Genomic DNA, 21,710 nt, shown 5'->3' with positions numbered 1-21,710 from the left:
TTCGGCTCTTCTAGAAACATCGCTCATCTCAAGGTAATGAAACAAGCCATCCAGATTTCTGGGGCTAATAAGGGGTCGTCGTAAGCTCCGTGTGGATGATGGTATGTAGTACCCATAACTAAGCCAACGGGATATACATCCTGGAAATTATTTGGACTAGAAACGGAAGTTCAGCGAGCACACAGGACGGCAAGGCCTGCACTGCCACTGATGGGACCGACTTCACGTCTGTCAACTTCCCAACCCGCTTTGTACAAGGGCGTCGCAGAATCGATTGTCGTCAGGGAATTCTTGAGGAGTGAGTGGCGTTCGGTTTTGAGGCTTAGGAGGCGAACATCCAGGACACCCGCAGATCTACTCCAGGTTCACTTTCATATCCTAGAAACCACAACTCCCGTCGTTTCAGAGGGAAGGTGCACGGCCAGAGTAAAGCTCCCGGCTAGCGCGAGCACTAGAGCCTCCACTTCGGCGAGCTCAACAAAGCCTCTTGAAGAGCCCCGAAGGATAGCCCCTGGTAGCCCCGGTGGGCCTCGTCTCACAGAGACAGGAGTTCGCACTTTGTGCGGGACGCCTCACACGCCGTGGTCACCCCGGCAGGCGAATTTGTGGGTCGCCCGGAATGATCTGTCAGTATCGGACAGAGGAAAATTTGGTGGTTGTGGTGCACGATTTCGTTTTTAAACAACGCCCAAGAGTAAAGACAGGCGGTTAAAGATTTGGAAAATAGACCCGCTGCACTCTATTCCTCTGTCAATGGAGGGGCCTAGCCCGGGGTAGGTGGGGTCAATTTGACCAGTGTTCACTCCGCCTCGGGAGGAAGAGCAGGGAGTGTTTTACGGAAAATATTTAATTGAATATTTATGGCTCGGCTTGATCGGTGTACATGTTTGTGTGGAGTGAGGTGGAGTGGCTGTCTATGGTTGGCAACTCCGATTGGGCAGCTTCACCCACCAAACTCGCACTTCGCCGGGAACCACCTCAACCAACCTCGCACTAAACCCAGACACGATGATCTTCACGATCGACGATTTAGAAGTCAGTCAAATCTATCCATTTCCACTCTGAAACTCGCGCTCATCAACCTGTGTATAATCTCTTCCAGATCCTTTTCCCATACGACAAGATCTATCCCGGTAAGTGTCCAGTTGTTCCGAGCCCATGCTCGAATGTAGTAACATACTGACACAAGTCTGTTTTTTGGCTTTGGGTGTGGGGAATTCGATCACAGAGCAATATGCCTATGTACGCGCCAGAGTTCTTATGTTCGACGGGCAACTGACTGATCCGGGTCGAGGAGGCAGATGTGCGATCTCAAGCGAACGCTCGACCTGGGAGGCCATTGCGTTCTGGAAATGCCGTCCGGGACGGGCAAGACAATCTCATTGCTGTCGCTGATCGTCGCCTACCAGCTGTACTACCCCGAACGCCGCAAGCTGGTCTACTGCTCCCGAACGGTGCCGGAGATCGAAAAGGCGCTGATCGAGCTCAAGCGACTCATGGCCTATCGCGCCGCCCAACACCGTCTTCGTGCTGGCCTGACCGACAGCTCTGCTCCCACTAATGAAGATGATTTCCTAGGCGTTGGCCTGACGAGTCGAAAAAACCTATGCATTCATCCTCAGGTGAGCCACTGATCAAATTCCATCCGATTTGCAGCCAGCCACCATCTTAGATTGATTTCCACTATCCACCAACCTGTTAACACTCATCAAAAAGGCACATGTCCAATCTGCTTCTTATCTACTTTTTGTGTGTAGGTCTCACGTGAAAAAAAGGGCAAAGTAGTCGATGCGCGATGTCGAGACTTGACTTCTGCATGGGCATGTGAGAAAGGTCGAGCCGATCCAGGAAGTGTGCCCTTGTGCGATTTTCATGAAGTAAGTGCTTAAACGACGCGATAAATAATAATAAAAAAACATTCACCTCAATGGACTGATTGCACTTGTTTTCTGTCCCAAAAACAACTGGCAGAAACTTGGAGAGCTAGAGCCTGGAAATCTTATCCCACGAGGAGTTTGGACGCTAGAGGAAATCACAGCTTATGGTCATCAACACGGGATATGCCCTTATTTCGCAGTCCGTCGGATGGTATGTTGAAGGATTGGATCGGAAAAGAGCCTGTGGTACCATGGCTCATGAGCTCGCGGATACATTAAGCTTGCCCACGCAGACATCATTATCTACTCCTTCCACTACCTGTTGGACCCGAAGGTGGCCACCCAAGTCTCGAAAGAGCTGCTGCCGAACTCGATCGTCGTCTTTGATGAGGCGCACAACATCGACAACGTCTGCATCGAGTCGCTTTCCATCGATCTCACCAGGGGCATGCTCGATAACGCGGGCAAAAGCATCGGCGCGCTGGACGAGAAGATCCGCGAGATCAAGCGGACCGATGCGAGCAAGTTGCAAAATGAGTATGAGCGTTTGGTCAGAGGGCTTGGCCAGTCTGAGGATAGTCTGGCATCTGAGGAAGAAGCTGCCATTCTTGGGAATCCAGGTATGCTGACTCGCCAGCTTTCACTGCTCCAATTATCTTATCGCTCTGATCTACCATCGCACTTTGTCCCCAGTGCTCCCGGAGGACCTGCTCCAAGAAGCCGTGCCTGGAAATATCCGGCGAGCGGAACATTTCACCGCTTTTCTTAACCGGTTTGTCGAGTATCTCAAGGTGAGCTTCCCCGCTGTCAAGGGGAATCGACCGACCACACTCCAGCTTTGTTCACAGACAACCAGGGGGACTAATAATCTAAAAATGTGGAGGACAGACGAGGATGCGAGTATTGCATGTGGTTGCCGAGACCCCGCCGTCATTTCTCCAGCACGTCAAAGATCTCACATATATCGACCGGAAGCCGCTGCGGTTCTGCGCCGACCGACTCACTAGTCTGATTCGAACATTAGAATTGACCGACTTGGATCAGTACAATGCGCTCCAAAAAGTCGCCAGTTTTGCCACCCTGGTGGCCACATACGAAAAAGGTAAGCCACCTCGACATTATATAGTGGTAGATGCAGGGCTTACTGGAAAGGTTAAATCGATCAACATTTCACCTTTCGATTCAGGATTTCTGTTGATCTTGGAACCCTTCGAAACTGAGAATGCGACAGTGCCTAATCCAGTTTTTCATCTCACGTTAGTCTCCACAATCGGTGTTCTCCATCAAAGCGACAAGCTGACAAGTCTCGCCGATATGACGAGATGATCGACAGGTGTTTGGATGCTTCCTTAGCGATCAAGCCGATTTTCGAGCGGTTTAGCAGCGTGATCATCACGTCGGGGACCATTAGTCCGCTGGAGATGTATCCGAAAATGCTGGGCTTTGAGGCTACTGTCCAGGAGTCCTACGCCATGACTCTCACCAGGAACTGTTTCTTGCCGTTGGTGATCACCCGGGGAAGTGATCAGGTGGCGATTTCTTCGAGGTTCGAAGTCCGAAACGGTATCCATTTCTCTCCCTCTCTCTCGAAGTAACTTGCTACCGAGCCCCCCGAACCAATTGATTACTTACTTCCTTTTTGTTTGGGTTGAATTTGATCAGACCCTTCGGTGGTTCGGAACTTTGGGACGATCCTGATCGATTACTGCAAGATCGTTCCTGATGGGATAGTCGCTTTCTTCCCCTCCTATCTGTACATGGAGTCGATTGTAGCAGCATGGCACGACATGGTAAGGGTCTCGATGTGAGCGGCCTCTGGTGATCAAGTGGACTGAGTCGGGATGTTGGTTTATGATCGCTTGACAGGGCATCCTCAAGGAGGTGTGGAAGTACAAGCTGATCTTTGTTGAGACGCCAGACGCGGTCGAGACGAGTATCGCCTTGGAGAACTATCGACGAGCATGCGATAACGGTAAGGGGGCCGTCCTGCTCTCGGTCGCGCGAGGTAAAGTTTCTGAAGGCATCGATTTTGATCATAACGTATGTCAAGCCCCATTTTCTCTTTCAGTTTACTGAGAAAGAAACTCAGCAAAAACCATGCAAATCGCCCCACGTAGTATGGACGAGCAGTGATCATGTTTGGGATTCCCTACCAATACACCGAAAGTCGGATTTTAAAGGCCCGTCTGGAATTCCTAAGGGATAACTACCGAAGTGAGCGAGGATCTCTTGAATATCCTCGTGCTCTTTCCTGATTTATATCCGCCCACAGTTCGCGAAAATGACTATTTGACATTCGATGCGATGCGACATGCGGCTCAATGTGTCGGGAGAGTCTTGAGAGGGAAGACGGACTACGGATTGATGGTGTTTGCAGATAAGGTATTTTATGAGCTCGAACAATATTCATGGAAACAAATTCTTGGTTGTTGATCAGAATGTGTTTGGCTGTCAGCGGTTTGCTAAGGCTGATAAGCGAGCCAAGCTGCCCAAGTGGATCAACTCGTACATCACAGACACGGCTTCGAATCTATGTGAGTGTGATCGGGGATGTTGCTTTTTTTTCGGGGGGATTGATTGACTGATGAGGTTGAGTGCGGATAGCGACGGACATGGCGATGGTGATCTCGAAGCGGTTCCTGCGCTCGATGGCCCAGCCGTTTGAGATCGGCCAGGACGGGATTAGTCTCTGGGGGCTCGAGGACATCCAGCGCCGGCAGGCCGAACAGCGCCAGGCGGATGCCGGCGCGGTCGGCGATACCCACATGGCCCCCCCTCGGCCCGAGGATGATGATGATGAGGAGGACTACTTTGGCGGGCTGGAGGACCAGGTGAGGAACTTCGCCCCTCATCCCTGCAGTATAATGAGTTGGGTGTTGACTGGCTCGTGTTTTTTTTGTCGGTTTGTTTCTACAGGCTCTGTTGGATATGAGACTCGGTCCTGCTATCACCAGCGCCGGATGATGGCCAATCCTTCTCTTACCTGACTCGTCCTCCTATACCAATCTTTCTCCGTTGCACAGATTCGACACCCATCTCCCCCCATCGGAAATTACTATTGGCTTGACTCATGTATAATCTTCCTCTCATGAACATATTATCACCATTTTTTATTGTCCAGTTATCTGACATCGGTCTATGTGTACTAGGCTCGCTCCAAGTGTTAACAATTACGATGAATCAAGTCAGCCATTGAACTCTGTCATACATTTCAGAAGGTTTCAAGAGCAAGAGAGAGAGAGAGAGAGAGAGAGAAGGAATCAAAGATGGCTTCCAATTAGCTGAACTGTGAGGCCCCGTTTGGACGCCCCAAATTCAGTTATAAATCGCACGATTTATAACGGGGGTTGACCGGGGTATAACACCTCCTTATTTGGGCCCCGTTTGGCACCCATGATGTTATGTAAGAACCACCGCTTTTCTATAACCGGGCCTCACTGAGGCCCATATTGTATCACTCGCATGTTTGGCAAATTTGGAAAGTTATGTGGGTCATCACGACTTGCCTCATGACTCCTCATGATCCCTGCCATTTCCCATATAGTACCCCTGGGGGTGTATTTGGAGTCATATTGGCGCCCTTACACAACACCCCCCACCTTATGTACAAGCTTTTCATCCATATTTGTTCAAGTCCCCTCTTTGCCACCTCTACACTACACACACCATGCAGCAAAAATTTTCCGGCACACTCGATTGACTTGCCTTGTCAACTCAGCATACCTTCATTCAATCTCCCTTCAACAACAAGAAATTTCTGCTCCAGACATTCCAGCAAATCCATCTGTCGACGCCCATCCAATGGAGGCCCAAACTAGCGAGACCCCCCAACCGGATGCTTCCTCTCCACGTGCCCATCAAGCAGCTGGATGCGTTTCAACCGGAGCACAAATAGCGGGCGCATTGCACAAACTGATCAGCTTGAATCAAACTGGCGCGAGGGCAATGGAGTTCTTCCAAGATAATGATGCGAAGGACTTTGACAATCATGAGCAAATATCAATCATTGATGTATTCCATTCCAAGCGTTGCTCAGCTTTGTGCATGTCAATTCAGCAAAAGGACCTCTGAGTCGGATGGCTTAGAAAGCAGATCTAATCCCTCAACCTTGTCCACGACCTCTTGCCTGCCCCCTCCGAGTGATAGGTGGTTGCCTGGGGCAGTGTTGGACTCCTCTACAATGGCTTCTTCATCATCATCATCGTCACCATTGTTTGAAGTTGGATCGTTTGGTCGTTCTGGAAAGTCTTGCCAGAACAAGCTGAGTTTGTTGATACGCTACCAAGTGAAGAATCTGATTCGGTGTTGGAGTCAGTCCCATTTCTTGGATTGCCAAGAGAGCTGTGCTGGTCTTCATCATTGAGGTGAGGTATAAGGCTGCTGAGATCCATACATAGTTATAATATTGTGCCGAGCCAAACAGTTTGTGCCTGATGGTTATGTGTGGAGTGTATGACAGGATAATCAGCCAAACGCTCAAGTTATGTTGAGATATATGAAATTCACGAGTGATGTTCATCACATTAGGTAAGTGTGTGACTTCACATAACATCATAGGTGCCAAACAGGGCCTTGATGTTTGGGGCAGCCAGTAATATAATAAATTACATTACTCCGCATCACACAAAATTTATCACCCCCACCATTTCAAAAATAGAGGTCCCGACCTCTATTTCCGGGTGATAAGCGGTGATATCTTGCCTGACAACGTTGCTTCCACAAGTCCGGCATATCAAACCACAAGTCCCACATATCAACCTGGTTGCCCCTGCTCAGCGTCTACCATCACAAAAATCAAATGGCCCGACCATGATCTTCTCAACCAACTTATCAGGCCAAGCCTCCCAAGCTTCATGTAACCCCAAAGCGCGCTGGACAGGCTCGCAAAGAGAAGAATTCTCAAGCATCTTTGGCTACTCCAGCTACTCCATCAAATCAGACTCAGCAATCTAGTCAAGCCACTGGTACCAACTCTCAATCTCAAAACAACCAGACCCAAATTGAGGACAGCCCTGAAAAAGACAAGACCAAGAATCTCATCTGGACGGCCGGTATGGAACGCAGCGCACTCAAGATGTATGTGAAAGCGGTTGAATCGGGCAAGCGAGGCAAAGCTGGCTTCAAACCCAAGGTACATCAATCTGTTGCAATCGAGCTGGCAAAAGAGTTCCCAGGTGTTGAGTTCACCGTTGGGAAGGTTAAGTCTAAGTTCAATCAGACCTTCAAGAAGGTCTGGGATGCTTTTTTGGCTTGCAAAGGAGCAAGCGGTTTTGGTTGGAACAAGGCTGAATGCATGGTCACCGCCTCGGAAGATGTTTGGAACTCTTTCTTAGTCGTAAGTTTTCATTTCATGCTCTGTAGGACAAGTTCATGCCTGACTCATTGAACCTTCCTAGTCGCACCCCAATGCGAAGCGATTCAAGAACACCCCCTTCCCAGAGTACAGTGACTACCAAGTAATCTTTGAGGGAAACACGGCAAGTGGAGTATTGCATTGCACATCCGGGAATGAGACTATCACTGCACGTGCAGAGGCCGTACCTTCTGGTGACGACGTGAATTCAGCTGAAGACTTGGAGAATGGAAACCAACCAACTCAGACTACTCAGACTCAGCGTCCAGGCGTCCGTCCTCCCCGCCGACACCGAGTGACCTCAGGCGACCGGTTTGAAAGCTCGATTGATCGTCTGGCCGAAGCATTCTTGGCTTCCAACCCTCAGCCCAAAACTACATCAACCTCAGGCCAGTAAACCAAGCCCTCAAGAAATTCCAAGATGCTTTTGCCGTGAATTTCAGCCTTGATGAGCTTGTAGCCGGATTCAACGTCTTGCAAAACGAAGCCAACGCAATCACTTTTCTTGCGATCCGCGCCGACAAGCATGCCCAGGCCTGGATAGAAAGGGAAATTGAACTCAAGATTTCCTCGGACAACCAAAGATAAAAAGCTGTCATGTACTTCTTCTGCTGATAAAACTCTCATTATCAATCTATGTGCGCAATTGTTTTTCACAATGAAAACTTCTTGTAATTACAAGAGAATCATCTTTAAAACTACATAACCTGATTGTTTTTCACGATGAAAACTTCTTGTAATTACAAGAGAATCATTGCTAAAACTACATAACCTATTTCTTCTCACAAAATATTCCGACTGGCCATTGTATTCAATGATCATGTTGTGGATCACTGCCAGCGCAAGTACAAGATTGCCTTGAGTTGGCAAGCTTTATTCCAACGGGTGTACCAGGATTGGGAAGCGTTTCTTCCATGTGCCAAATGTTCGCTTGACGACGTTACAAAGCATTGAATGCCTGAGGTTATAAAGTTCTTCTTTGTTTGCTGGCCTGACAACATCATCTTAATAAGCAACCAAGCCAACAAAAACAGAAAGCTAGGAATCATACCGTTTTCCTGCCTGTGCATTTTTGCGCAAGTGATAGCGAACCCCTTGGTACGGAACAAGAATACCCTTTGAGAGGGAGTACCCGGCATTGGCAAGGTAGAAAGAGCCGTTTGGGATTCTGAAGTCCTTGGCCATAGCGCTTCCAAGGACTCTTGAGCCGTGAGCAGACCCCTCCCAGCCGACCATCATGTATGTAAATTTCATGTCAAAGTCTACGACACCAAGGACATTTTGTGATAATCCTCCTTTGCGATTACGATAAGGGCCAGCCATGTGTTCAGGTACGCTTGCTGGGACGTGGCACCCGTCCATTGCCCCAATACACCTTTTGAAGAACGGCATAAAATTCGGGTTATCAAGGATAGATTCGTGCCCAACGTCGCAAGGAGGAGAAACGATGTACTTGCTCTGCAGCTGGAGCAAGAGATGGATGATGTGGTGGAAAATGCGAGAGATAGTCTCGCCACTATGCTGGAAACGATCTTGAGCTTGCCGGTTGGTCGCGTTTTGTCCAACAATGTAGAGGAAGATTGCAAACTGTTCATTCATGCTTACTAGCCTTGAGACTGGTTCACTATCAATTGAAAGCAGCTCGTCCGAACAGATTCTGAACACATTGATTGAGATTTGGAACATGGCCTGAGCTCGTAGTTGGTTACTGTTCAGGATGTATCTAACATATTCATGACCCGTTAAGATGCTATTGTTGTACGGATGTTTGATTGTCTTTGACCACTGACGGAGGCTGATCAGGATAATGATGAAAAGTGCCATCCTCTTTTGTCGGAGCTGGTACTGTTGTTTTTTCTGAAGCATGCTGGGAGGCGACATTGTGGGGGATGGTGATGAGTTATGACACCGAGTGAATTTTGGTTTGCCAAACAGACTTGTAATAAGTGAGTACTATATGATTATTGAGTGGACGCGCCAAACAGACCTGTCATAAATGTGCTGGTTGCATAATTGATTTTATGACAATTGGCTTTTCACTTTTGTGTTATGTATATTATTATGTGATTTATAATATCACACCGGGCGTCCAAACGGGGCCTGAATTATAACACCTTGGAGCAAGCGGGACCAGAACCAATCAAGCTTGGATTTTCTTTAGCAGAGTGGGAGGAGGGAGGAGGGTCTGTACACGGAGTTGGCCAGGCGCAAATTGCATGCACTTTTAATTGTGAGTTGGTGTTCAAGTTCATTCTTGAACACTGGAGGACTTCCCGTCGAGTCTGGGAGCCTCCCAGATCTCAATTTACACACCCAAATCCTTAATTTTTGACAAAAAGGGAAATGTTTTCCTAGCCCTACAGTTCATTACTTTCATGTGCACTGGTTGAGTTTTTGATAGGTGTCTTAATTTAGGATTTAGAGAGGCATCTAGAGCTCTCTAAATGATGAGGGGAAGTCATCCACTGAGTAGTGTGCATGCAAGTCACATTTTACTACCCCCCTCCCTCCCCCAAACCTGCTTGAGTGTTTTTTTTTTTTTTTTTTGAAAGTTGGTATTTGAACACCAACTTGCAAAAGTATATGCAAGTCATGTATGGCCAACTTTGAATCCCCGCGATGGATGCACTTTTAAGGCCCTGTTTGGCAGTGTCATATTACACAATCTAATAATAGGACAGTTCACGTAGGGCCAAAATCAGCAACACCAAAATAAAGTTTATCCCACGGTCCCAGCCAATTTGGCTAGGAAGGCTTGCTGATTTATAACATCAGCAGGGTTAAAAAATCCCTATGTGAACCGTCCTAATAGGAAAGATGCTACATTACATATGGTAAAACATGTCTTTTTAGGATAATCTTTTGAAAGTAAACCCTCATAAGGCTTGGCAGTTCACTTCCAAAAGATCAGGCGGAAAAGTTTAACTTGACACAAGTCCCCCCTGGTGGGAGGCTCGCTGTGGCTGGCCGCGAAGCGGCCCCTCCCGCAGGGAGGGACTTGTGCACAAAGTCAAAATTTTGGCTGAGAAAGAAATCACCAATGGCTGGAGGAAAAATACTTAGCATCACCCAGCCTCCCCCTCAGCTCCTGTGGACCTGCCCCAGAGCCAAATTACACTTCTCAATCTCAGCTTTCAAATGGCGCTGGTCTCATCTCCTCAATCCTTATCATTTTTTCTGTACTAATGTTTTAAAAATAAAAATAAAAAACACAAAGAAATGTAAACCAAGGAATTACAACCATCATGCCTTGTGGATATTGGATTCACAAGCCTGCAGATATCTGCAGATCCTACACCTGTAGCCACCCAATTGTTGCAGATAGGATATTCAATTGTGCATATTATCAGAAAATCCAAAATTGGATCTTCAGTGCAATGGAAAATCCTCCAGGATTCCTTTGACCTCCAAAACGGATTCCTTCAAGCAGTTTTGGAGTTTATGCCTCAAAAACTTGGGGGAGGGTGCCCATCAGTACTGCCAAGAAAACTGTCTATTCAGTTTTTCTTGCACATATTTTGGTGAATTTTAAATTGTGTTTTTGTGTTTTTAGGATTGAAAATCCTTCCTTTGTCTGCCAGCCTGCAGACATTATTCATAAGCCTCTCCTACGGAGAGCCCTCCGGGCGGGGTCCCCCGGACCCTCCGTTCGAGAGGCCTAGTTAAGCTAGCGGAAATGTAGTGTCTTAGACAATGTAGGGGGACATGGCAAGATTATTTATTGCGTAATAATCACGCTGGCAAACAGGGCCTAAGATTTCACCGCAAAGAAACTGCAAAGGGGCATTACTTACTCCATCTCTTTAAACAAGCATTTGGAAAGAAACACAACACAAATATTTGAGATTGTTAGTTTGAGTGGGCTTGTGCTCATTGAATTGCTTGATGTTTATTTGCCTTGCAGTCGAAGCAACTCCGAACAACCTTTGGAGGTATGTGTCCGTGGTGTACAACTGAAAATGTGAGCAGCTCAAGCACACAGTTGGGCGTAGCCTTGGACTCAGGTTTCTTTGCAACAGTGGTATAATGTGCGGCCGTCTCTCACAGGAAGCCCACCGGGCATGGCCAGCCGTCAAGAGGAGCTGCTCTTGGTATGTAGGCTCCGCAAGAGGAGGTGTTTGGTTGGCGGTGTTCCTGAGCGGGCGTCTACTGCAAGCGTTTCTTGCTCCTTACTCTCCAAGAGAATAGTGGTGGAAGCTGCCAGGCCCACTCGAGGTCTTGCTTCCTCAGCTCGCGGCCTATCTTGTGTAGTTGTAGGTTGGGGTGGGTCTGTGGGTGTCTTCGGAGTCCCGGTGGCTGCTCCGTGGGCCAGCCGGCTCGGCGTCGGTGGTAAGTAAGCCCTCTGGTGGGGTCCCTCGATCGGAAATAATAGCAGCAGTCATCTCGTCCTTCGAAAGCAGTGTGCCTTCAGTCAACTCCCAGAAGGTGGGTGTGTGAGTGTGTGGTTGCTGTTGTCGCGGGCGGTGTTACTGTTATGTACTGGTGGACCCTTGAATTAGAGAAGTCGTTCTGGTCCAGCTCGGCCATCCCAACCAGCAGTGGCACCCCCGGCCAGACCAGACACTCCCCCTGGGCTGCTGCACATCGTCTCCCAAGCGGATCATCCCATCAGCAGCAGCAGCAGCAGCAGCAGCATGGCCGCGCCCAGCCCAAACAGCTCCCAGCAGCCAGCACCCCCGCCCACCAGCAGCACGCCCAACAGCCACCCTGCAGTCGACAACCGCGCCCAGACGAACGCCTTCTTCGACTCCCCTCCGGACACCCAGCCCGCCACCGCCCTCCCCATGAGCGCCCCCCCGCCCTCGCCCGCCGGATACCCCCCTCCGCCGGCGCACGCCAAACAGCCCCTCGAAGAGCCACCCCCCGCCCAGCAGAGCACAGCTGCCAGCCCGCCCCCGCCGCCGAACAACCTGCCCCCAGGCGTGATTGCGCTCATCATCATCGTCCCCGTCCTGGCCGCACTGCTCACGGTGCTCTACTGGCGCAGGAAGGTCCACCGCCGCACCCACCTCTACGCAAGCCGGATCAGCCAGCCAGACCCCCACAACCCCAACGCCCCCCACCGCCCCGGCGCTCCCAGGTTCATCATCCCCCCGGGTGGCACCGGCGCCGATCGCCCCGAGGGCCAGCGCAGAGCCGACCGCATGTGGAGGCTCATGAACGGAATCAACCGCCGCCCCTCCCGATCCGACAGCGTCCGCACCGTCCCCCAATAGTCCGTCCCCCCCATCCACACACATCCGAAAAAAAAAAAAAGAAAAGCTGCTGACTCCATCATCCCACTCACACAGCTCCGCCGACCCCCAGGACACCGAGATGACCCTTGCCCGAGCCCAGCGGGGCACAGACCCCCAGCCGTCGTTCATCATGCGCTTCATCGGCAGCCACACCACCACCACCACCACCACCACCGCGCGCGCTCCCCCCACCACAAACGCACACCCGGCCGAGCCGCCGCCGAACTACGAGAGCTCCACGCGGACCCCCGCCCAATCCTCATCCACCCTCCCCGCCGGCCCCTCGTCCGCACAACTCCCGCCCCTCCAGCCGCTCCCCGCCCTGGGCGCCTCCTTCGACACACAGACCGAGCAGGAAGAAGAAGAAGAAGAAGACCAGCAACGGCTGCGGCCCCAGCACCACACCCTGCACCTCGACCGCTCCGTCTCCAGCACCTCCTCCTCCGCCTCCTCCTCCGAAGACGCCGGCCACAAACACGCCCAGAGGCCCTCCCGAGCCGCCCTCATCCCTCCCCCGCCCCCCCCGCCACAGCTCCCACGCCTCACTCTGCCCTCCCACGGCCCCACGCCCCAGCAGCTCAGCTTCCTCGGCTCCGTCGCAACCCTCGCCTCCCTCGGCCTCCCCCGCCCCCCCGACCCGCATCCCGACACCAGCGCACCCCCGCCCGCCTTCGAGGCCCATCCGTCTGCGAACACTCTTCCCCGCTGACCTCTCACACTACATATACCCCCCCCCCCACATACACACACACACTTATCTTGCTGTATTATTACCTTTGAGCTCCGCCCCCTCCACACACCCCCTCTTGGCCCCCCCCTCTCATTCCTCAACACACACCCGGCCTCCGCCTCTGCGCCGCTTTCTTGCCTCTCTCTCGCTTCTTCCCGTGCGGCGTGGCCGTCCTGTCTGCACCCCGTCCTTGTTGTCTTGGCCCTCTCTCTCTGTCTGTGTGTGTGTGTTTAGATGAACGAGTACACTTAATGTACGTGTATGAGTATACGGAATCGGATGAAATGAATGTTCGTGTTGGCTGGATCGGACAGGGCGTGCCGGGCCCGCAGAGGGACTGGCCCACCCTTCGTTGGCGGCGGCTGGGCGCGTGCAGTCTGTGGCCGCACAACCATGAGTGTCTCCTTGGGTACCAATGAATGACTCAACAGTTTCTAAACCACACAGAAGCACCTTTTTCCTTCAAAATTCAAACTTATTCATTTCAGATCTCATACTATTCTAACTTAGCTAATTCCCTCCTCGGGGGAGCGAAGCGACCTCTGAAGGAGGGACTTACGGGCTATGTTGACCCCGCGGCAGTAGAGAATTAGCACTTTTGGCAGAGACTTTTTTTAAATCAGTCTTCCGTCTTTGTTTCTGAACCTTTTTTTTCTCTAGTTTACATTTCTGGGATGGCTTAAGCTGTGCCCTTCTTTCTACTATTTTTTCTCATCCTCAACTGCTCTGGTTGAGCTGCAATCATAGTTGCAACACGATTGATTCCAGATTCTGTCCAGTGCAAAAGGTGGAATGCACGATGAAGTGGACACTTGCCAGTCCCAAAAAAGGACTTCATGGGGCACCCAAGGCCCCAAAACATTGAGAAACTCCATGATGTTGTGCGCATTTTGCTCCCCCAAAGTCTTATCACCTGGTGACATATGGTGCAGCCAGAGAGGATTGAAAAACATCATTTTTCTAATTCTCTACTGCCACGGGGTCGACATAGCGCATAAGTCCCTGAACATTCACATTTTACAGACATAGCCTTTTCTTCATGTTCATGCTGTGGACTCTTTTTTGTGCCATCTCACCCCCACAAAGGACCCCGGAGGTCCCTGGGCCCCACCAAGCCGCCTGATGTAGCACGCATCCGGGGGAGAATTTTTTGCAAAATGCTCCTGACATGTAAATCACCACATACGTATCCAATCTGACTTCTTTTCCAAGATTGTCCTCATGTGATTGGTATGTTTTTGGGTTTGGCCAGAAGCAACAGCCAAATGTTTGGGTCTTGGGTCCAATTCCAAACCAAAAAGCCTTTGTTGTGTCCAATTTTCCTCTTGGAAGAAGTATGCAAGCCCCCCTGGGCCTTTCTCCCAAAAAATCCTCCTTAAGTACTACATATCTAAACCGGGTCCAATTGGGAAAAAGCCAATTACCCCACATATCCAGCACCTGGGATTACCAGAATTTACATAAGGCGGTGTGGACCTACTCTGAGGGAAGAACAGAGCTTGAGAGGGATTGGGTGCTTGAAGGGCTGCCTCTCAGTGGGAAAAGAAAAAGAATATCAGAGTATGGTAAGGAAAGGTGTGGCTATGGAGATTATTGAGGCATGCCTTAAAAGGTATATACTTGTCTACTAATCTAATCTAATAGTTGTATACTCAATATCTAGCTTGTCCAATCTGATTTATTGGCATAAGCAAGGCTAATGAATGGTGACCAGTTATCTGAATTTCCGGGGCAGGATCTGATGATGAATAAAAGTCGGGGCCAAAGAGGGCAGACTATATACAAAATATTATGGGGCTGAGTTGTGGGAACAATGAAAATTATCAATCAAGGGGCTGAGGCTGAAACTGCTATGGGGATGGAAAGTTCTGGAAAGAGGCTGGAATGTGGAGAGACAATGAAACATCAGAAGAAAGAGATTGCATATCATACAAGAGGCTCAAAATGTAACAAATTGCTTTTGTAATCATAGGACTTGCGCTGTCTTGCGCTATTAATTGTAAGCCATGATCGGTTGATCATGATCGAGATGCATTTCCTTATTAATTCAACGGCTTAATCGATGACGTGTTTGTTCGTCATGATGTCATGGGTTTTCGTTTACCTACTCTTTCTTCGCAAATTGTCTTTCCTTCCTTCCTTCCTCTCTTTCCCTATCGTGATATTCTTTGTCATAGTTCTCCTCAAAATCATAGTTATCGATTATCCTAAGAAATTAAGATTATAACTCAGAAATCAATAAACTCTTATACATATAAACTTCATCAACGTGACTCGGGAACTTCACAATCTTATATTTCCTAAAGCTTACTAAACAAGCAATCGGCGAACTATCCTCTCGGATAGTTTCATAGCCAAATAGTGAACTGTTTAGTAGGCCAGGCCTCACAATTATATCACGATCTCTTCAAAAATTCTCGTATACATACATATTTTTTTTTTATACAAATCATGTCCGACGTATCCGACATGGCACCAATTACTCCTCTTCGAAACTCTCCGAGATTTTCACCCTCTCCACCTCAGGCAGCAAATATACCGATACCATCAACTCCTCATCAGTCTTCATTTTTCGCAATCGGCAGTCCTTCACCAATCGACCACAGTTCGCCTTTGTTTTTGGCTTTTTCGCCTCGTCACATTCCTACGGTATCCCCTCAATCAGGCGGTGGTCAAATCCCCCTACAGGGCCCTTCTCAACCCGGCGGCCAACCTACTCATCATGTCTCTTCGCAGAATCTCGGCGTTCCCGGTCAATCCGAAGACGATATTTCAGCCTTACTTTCCAATCTCCGAGTCGATAACTCGAATCAATCGTCCTTGATTGAGGCGCAGGCGGCATCAATCGCTCTTTTAACCGCGCAGGCCCGGCAAGACAAGAAATCGATCAGTGTTTTACAGGCGGAAACAAAGAACATTAAAGATGTTTTCCATGGCGAATTGATGAAGGCTCAATCGGATAATCAGCAATCGATTGCTCATCTCCGTGGTTTAATGGAGGGATCAAATACCGCGCTTGGTGGTCGACTGGGCCGTTTGGAAGTAATGAACACACAGTCGATGACGGAGAGGCCTAAAAATTTCATTGAGCCCCCCCATCAACCACACATTTTCTTCACTGGCTCTCCTCGCGAAACTAATAATTTTTGTTTCACGATGAGGAATACTTTTGATCGGATTGGCGAGCAGTTCAATTCGGAGAAACAGAAAATCATGTGGATCTCCGTTTATTTTTGCTCCGGGACGGGTCGCATGGATGGCGAGGTTCCGGCTTATACTTGGTTCCGTGGTCTTCTTTCGAGCAATGCGGAGGCCCTCCATTTGCCTCCTCTTCGAGCTTTGGCGGGAATGCAATATGTATTAGCTGAGCTGCGCAATGTGGATTCTTTCATCAATGCGATTGAACACACGTTTGCTAATCATCATGAATATGAAGAAGCGGAGACGGTTTTTTATGCTGCGCGACAGGGGAATAAGTCCATCGAGGAGTTTAACATCTTATTTAATTCTCTTCTTCGACCATTGGAGCTGGACGAGCGATCAAAGTGCAAAGCTTATGATAAGGCTATTGACTCGAACCTTGTCAAACTGGCGTTAATTCGAGGCCCGTGGAACGATCTTATCGACCTCAATGCAAAGCAAGAAATAGCGGTGTCAGTTTCGCGAAATGTTTCGGGTGTCAGCAAAATCCTCGACCCAAAATCTTCTCAGCCACGTCCGAATCACCCACCTCAGCCTCGTCCACCGGTTCATCAACCTCAGACAAAGTTGCCGGCCGATGGCGATGCGATGGATGTTGATGAGATGTCTTCGGCGATGCGAGATACGGGGTTTACTTATCCTGAGTTCCGTCAAGGCTGTGTTGATCGCAACATATGCATTCGTTGTGGCGGCACGTTCAATGACGCTCATTATCAGGCTCGAGGTTGTACCTTGGGGAGGGATATGAAGATGGACTTGACGGATATGTTGGAATTATGGAAAGAATGGGGCGGTTCGGTTCGTCGGAAGAAGGTCAAGCGGAGCGATTCAAAGTGGGCGCCCGAGAATTTACCTGCTTGTTCCGCCGGTTCGGCTCGGCCAAAGCCCAATCTCCGTCCTGTTGCAAGTCGTTCAAATTCCCCGGTGGAGCGTTCGGAAAAGGGGAAGAAGCACCAATCTTTGGCAGAAGTAGACGGTTTGCCTTTCAAGAAACGAGCATCCCCTTCTACGGAACATCCTGGAGTCGTCAATCCATCTTTGTCGGCCGACATGATAAATATGACGGACATGTCAGCTGGGGAGATTTTCTTTAACTCCTGTATGTCGGAAAAGATGAAACCATCGGATTGTAAGCAGGCTCATTTCGTAAGAAGAGCTTCTGTTTCTGATAGTCGTCCCTTCTTCGATGGGAGATTACTAATTAATAATGATTATTATGCTGACGCACGTGTTCTGGTGGACTCTGGCGCATCCGCCTCTTTTATTAACATTGACTATGCACAGAAAACGAATGTAACGACTTTTGATCTGAGTGTTCCAGTACAGTGCAAGTCTTTCGACGGTTCTTCGGCGGTTTCCGGCGAGATATTTTCCTATGTAAAAGGGAGTGTTTTAATTCCCATCGTTTGCGGTTCTTTTCTTCTTTCCAATGTTACTTTATACTTAACCAAGTTAGCATCCGCCGATATTATTTTAGGGAATTCGTGGTTGAAAGATTCCGGGACATTTGTTGGAGGCTCTGATTGTGACGTTGTAATGTATGAAGCTATACAGGAAGTTAATATTAACCTTTGTAATGAATCATCAGCTCTTACAGACAAGTTTTCTGACGTGTTTGTCACGGAGTCTTTGGCACGCCTTCCGCCCCATAGAGGGGATTTTGATTGCATGATTAACTTAAAAAAGGGGGCTGTTCCGCCTTTCGGGAAAATGTACAACTTGAGTAAGCAAGAGAGAGACGAACTGAAAACTTATGTTGATGAGAACCTTGCAAAAGGTTTTATTAGGGTTTCTTCTTCTTCCGCGGCGGCGCCAATATTTTATGTCAAAGTGGAAGGTAAAGCAAATCGACCATGCGTTGATTATCGCATTCTCAATAATATGACGGTGCGGGATTCTTACCCACTCCCGGTGATTGCTCATTTGCTTAATAACTTGCAGGGTTGTAAGTTTTTGTCGAAGATCAATCTCAAGGCGGCTTTCAATTTGCTTCGGGTGGCGGAAGGTCATGAATGGAAGACGGCATTTCGAACACCTTGGGGCTTATATGAGTATCAAGTTATGCCATTTGGCTTGGCTAATGCACCAGCAATGTTCCAGCGTTTTATTCAGCATGTGTTGCGCGAGTTTCTGGATGTCTGTTGTTTTGTTTATATTGACGATATATTGATTTACTCTAAAACAAAGAAACAGCACATTCTCGACTTGGATTGGATTTTGCAAAAGCTTCGCCAATTCTCGTTGAAGGCTTCGCTTCACAAATGCCAATTTTTCTGCAATATGGTAACTTTTCTGGGTTTTGACATTACTGACCGAGGCTTAAAGATGAGTACTAACAAACTTGCAACTATAGCGGATTGGCCATTTCCTTTGACAGTTCGGGGTTTGAGGAAGTTTTTAGGTTTCACGAACTTCTACAGGCGTTTCATTCCGCGCTTCTCATCAGTGGCTGGCCCTTTGACAACGCTGACTCAAGAGAAATATTCTGATTCTACTCTCTTGAACTCCCTGGATGCGGTACTAGCGTTTAATAAGCTGAAATCTATGTTTATAAAGGAGCCTTTGCTTCTTCATTTTGACTTCAAGAGAGATAGAATTGTTCACGTGGATAGTTCGGGTTACGCCATTGCGGCGGTCCTTAGCCAGCCGAATTCGGCCGGCGATTACCTTCCGGTCAGTTATTTTTCCAGGAAGCTTACCGGCAGAGAGCGATTGTGGAAAATTTTTGACTTAGAGCTGTTGGCAATTGTATCGGCTTGTCAAGAATGGAGGGCTTGGTTGATGGGTACGATAAACCCGATTACCATGTTTTCCAATCATTCTAACTTATTGTATTTCAAGACCGCTAAATACTTATCTCCTAAGCAGGCGCGGTGGGCGCTTTTCTTAGACAATTTTAATATGCTGATATATCATATAGGTGGTTCTAAAAATCCGGCGGACGGGCCGAGCCGACGGGATGATTTTTACGATGGGAGGCCTCTGAGTACTGATGCTGATTTGATTGTAAAGCGGATGGTGAGTTGCGATGCGGTGGGATCAGAACCGAATCCTTCGCCGTTCCGCTCTCATGACTTGTTCTTTCAGAGACCTACTGCTGATTTGCTGACTTACTTTAAGAAGTTTTATACTCCCGAGGAGGTTAAACAAAAAGGAGTTTCCTTTACTCATGACGATGTTTATTGGTACAATTCCAGAGTTTTGGTTCCGGCGTCTTTGTATACTAGGATTTTAATAATGTACCACGATTCCCCGGCTGTAGGTCACCCGGGTATAGCGAGAACCTTGGCGACGGTAACACGGACGTTTTCTTGGCCAGGCGTGAAAGCGGCGGTCATTAAATACATCAAGAGCTGTGACTCTTGCCAACGTGTGAAGGCAAGGCAAATTGCCCCCGAAGGGAAGCTGGTCTCGATTGTGGCTGATCGAAAACCGTGGAGCGTAATTGGCATGGACATGATAGTGAAGCTGCCGTTGTCAGGCGGTTTCGACTCTATTTTGGTGGTTGTGGATTTGTTGAGCAAACTTACCCATTTTGTTCCTTGCAGGGAGGCTTCCTCTTTGGCGGTTTTGGCCGGTCTTTTCAAGAAACATATTTTTCGGCTTCATGTTTTGCCGGACAAGATCGTTTCGGACAGAGGGAGTACTTTCGTCAGCGACTTTTGGAAGTCTTTGATGCAGTTGCTCGGAGTCAAATCAGCTTTGTCGACGGCTTATCATCCGCAGACAGATGGCCAGACTGAGCGTATGAATCAGGTTGTCGAAGATTACCTCCGGCACTTCTGTTCCTACTATCAGGATAATTGGGACAGGTGTTTGGATATGGCTGAGTTTTCAATAAATAACTTGGATTCGGCAAGTTTGAAAATCTCTCCATTCTTCTTCACCTACGGCTTTCATCCGCGTTTTAATGTTATTACTGAAAACACGGGCCGCAAGGGGGTGGATGATTTTATTGTTGATTTGCAGGTGACTCAAGAAACAGCTGTGGAATGCCTTCGGCAAGCTTGCATTAAACAAGCTATCTATTATAATAAGGGTAAGCGCGACGCTCCGGTTTATCAACCGGGGGAAGAGGTTTTATTGCTTCGCAAATTTATTCAATCGCGGTGTATTAACTCTAAGTTAGACTATAGGTACATCGGACCTTTTAAGGTTGTTAAAATGGTTGGTACAAATGCTGTAGAGTTGGATTTGGCTGGAGATTATCCAAAGCTTCATCCGGTGTTTAATGTATCCTTGCTGACGCGCTATGTGAGTCCTGTTTCAGTGGCGGGACAATTATCTTTGCTGGGAATTAAAGATAAGTATTACACTGATGGACAGATCGTTGACTGGTCGAAGATCAAAGCTATTCTGGATATGCGCAGTACGGCAAAAGGTAAGACTGATTATTTAATTTCTTGGAAGAATTCGACTCCGGGAGAAGATACCTGGGTTTCCCAAAATCACATTCCGGTGTCAGTTAATCAATTGCTTGACAAGTCCCGCAAGTTGTGGGATTTGAAGTTAAATAAGGGTAAGAAGAAAGGTAAGAAGAATACAGTTCAGAAGTAGTAGGCGAGGCTTATTTTGTAACGAATTGCTTTTGTAATCATAGGACTTGCGCTGTCTTGCGCTATTAATTGTAAGCCATGATCGGTTGATCATGATCGAGATGCATTTCCTTATTAATTCAACGGCTTAATCGATGACGTGTTTGTTCGTCATGATGTCATGGGTTTTCGTTTACCTACTCTTTCTTCGCAAATTGTCTTTCCTTCCTTCCTTCCTCTCTTTCCCTATCGTGATATTCTTTGTCATAGTTCTCCTCAAAATCATAGTTATCGATTATCCTAAGAAATTAAGATTATAACTCAGAAATCAATAAACTCTTATACATATAAACTTCATCAACGTGACTCGGGAACTTCACAATCTTATATTTCCTAAAGCTTACTAAACAAGCAATCGGCGAACTATCCTCTCGGATAGTTTCATAGCCAAATAGTGAACTGTTTAGTAGGCCAGGCCTCACAATTATATCACGATCTCTTCAAAAATTCTCGTATACATACATATTTTTTTTTTATACAAATCATGTCCGACGTATCCGACATGGCACCAATTACTCCTCTTCGAAACTCTCCGAGATTTTCACCCTCTCCACCTCAGGCAGCAAATATACCGATACCATCAACTCCTCATCAGTCTTCATTTTTCGCAATCGGCAGTCCTTCACCAATCGACCACAGTTCGCCTTTGTTTTTGGCTTTTTCGCCTCGTCACATTCCTACGGTATCCCCTCAATCAGGCGGTGGTCAAATCCCCCT

At 48.2% G+C, this 21,710-nt stretch overlaps 3 protein-coding genes across 3 annotated transcripts; 2 read left to right on the top strand and 1 right to left on the bottom strand.

Moving 5' to 3' along the window:
* Positions 1-860: 860 nt before the first annotated feature.
* Positions 861-4,841, top strand: PtA15_8A682 (uncharacterized protein; the record flags this gene model as incomplete). The annotated part of the gene is made up of 17 exons (XM_053172137.1): positions 861-1,035; positions 1,103-1,133; positions 1,295-1,622; positions 1,758-1,877; positions 1,972-2,088; positions 2,158-2,497; positions 2,571-2,668; positions 2,766-2,979; positions 3,064-3,133; positions 3,211-3,440; positions 3,540-3,667; positions 3,744-3,917; positions 3,995-4,091; positions 4,150-4,259; positions 4,333-4,411; positions 4,482-4,708; positions 4,794-4,841. The coding sequence occupies 17 exons, from the start codon at positions 861-863 to the stop codon at positions 4,839-4,841; spliced, it is 2,586 nt and encodes an 861-aa protein (XP_053023331.1).
* A 6,627-nt stretch (positions 4,842-11,468) lies between these two features.
* On the bottom strand, positions 11,469-11,757 carry PtA15_8A681 (uncharacterized protein; the record flags this gene model as incomplete). Its single annotated transcript, XM_053172136.1, has 2 exons — positions 11,469-11,645; positions 11,719-11,757. The coding sequence occupies 2 exons, from the start codon at positions 11,755-11,757 to the stop codon at positions 11,469-11,471; spliced, it is 216 nt and encodes a 71-aa protein (XP_053023330.1).
* Positions 11,758-12,014: 257 nt separating this feature from the next.
* Positions 12,015-13,176, top strand: PtA15_8A680 (uncharacterized protein; the record flags this gene model as incomplete). Its single annotated transcript, XM_053172135.1, has 4 exons — positions 12,015-12,434; positions 12,522-12,590; positions 12,682-12,818; positions 12,954-13,176. The coding sequence occupies 4 exons, from the start codon at positions 12,015-12,017 to the stop codon at positions 13,174-13,176; spliced, it is 849 nt and encodes a 282-aa protein (XP_053023329.1).
* Between the last annotated feature and the right edge of the window lie 8,534 nt (positions 13,177-21,710).

This window comes from Puccinia triticina, chromosome 8A (genome assembly GCF_026914185.1).
Source record: "Puccinia triticina chromosome 8A, complete sequence".
Taxonomy (NCBI): Eukaryota; Fungi; Basidiomycota; class Pucciniomycetes; order Pucciniales; family Pucciniaceae; genus Puccinia; species Puccinia triticina.
Note: the sequence above shows the minus strand (reverse complement) of the source record. Positions and strands in the feature narration are given on the sequence as shown.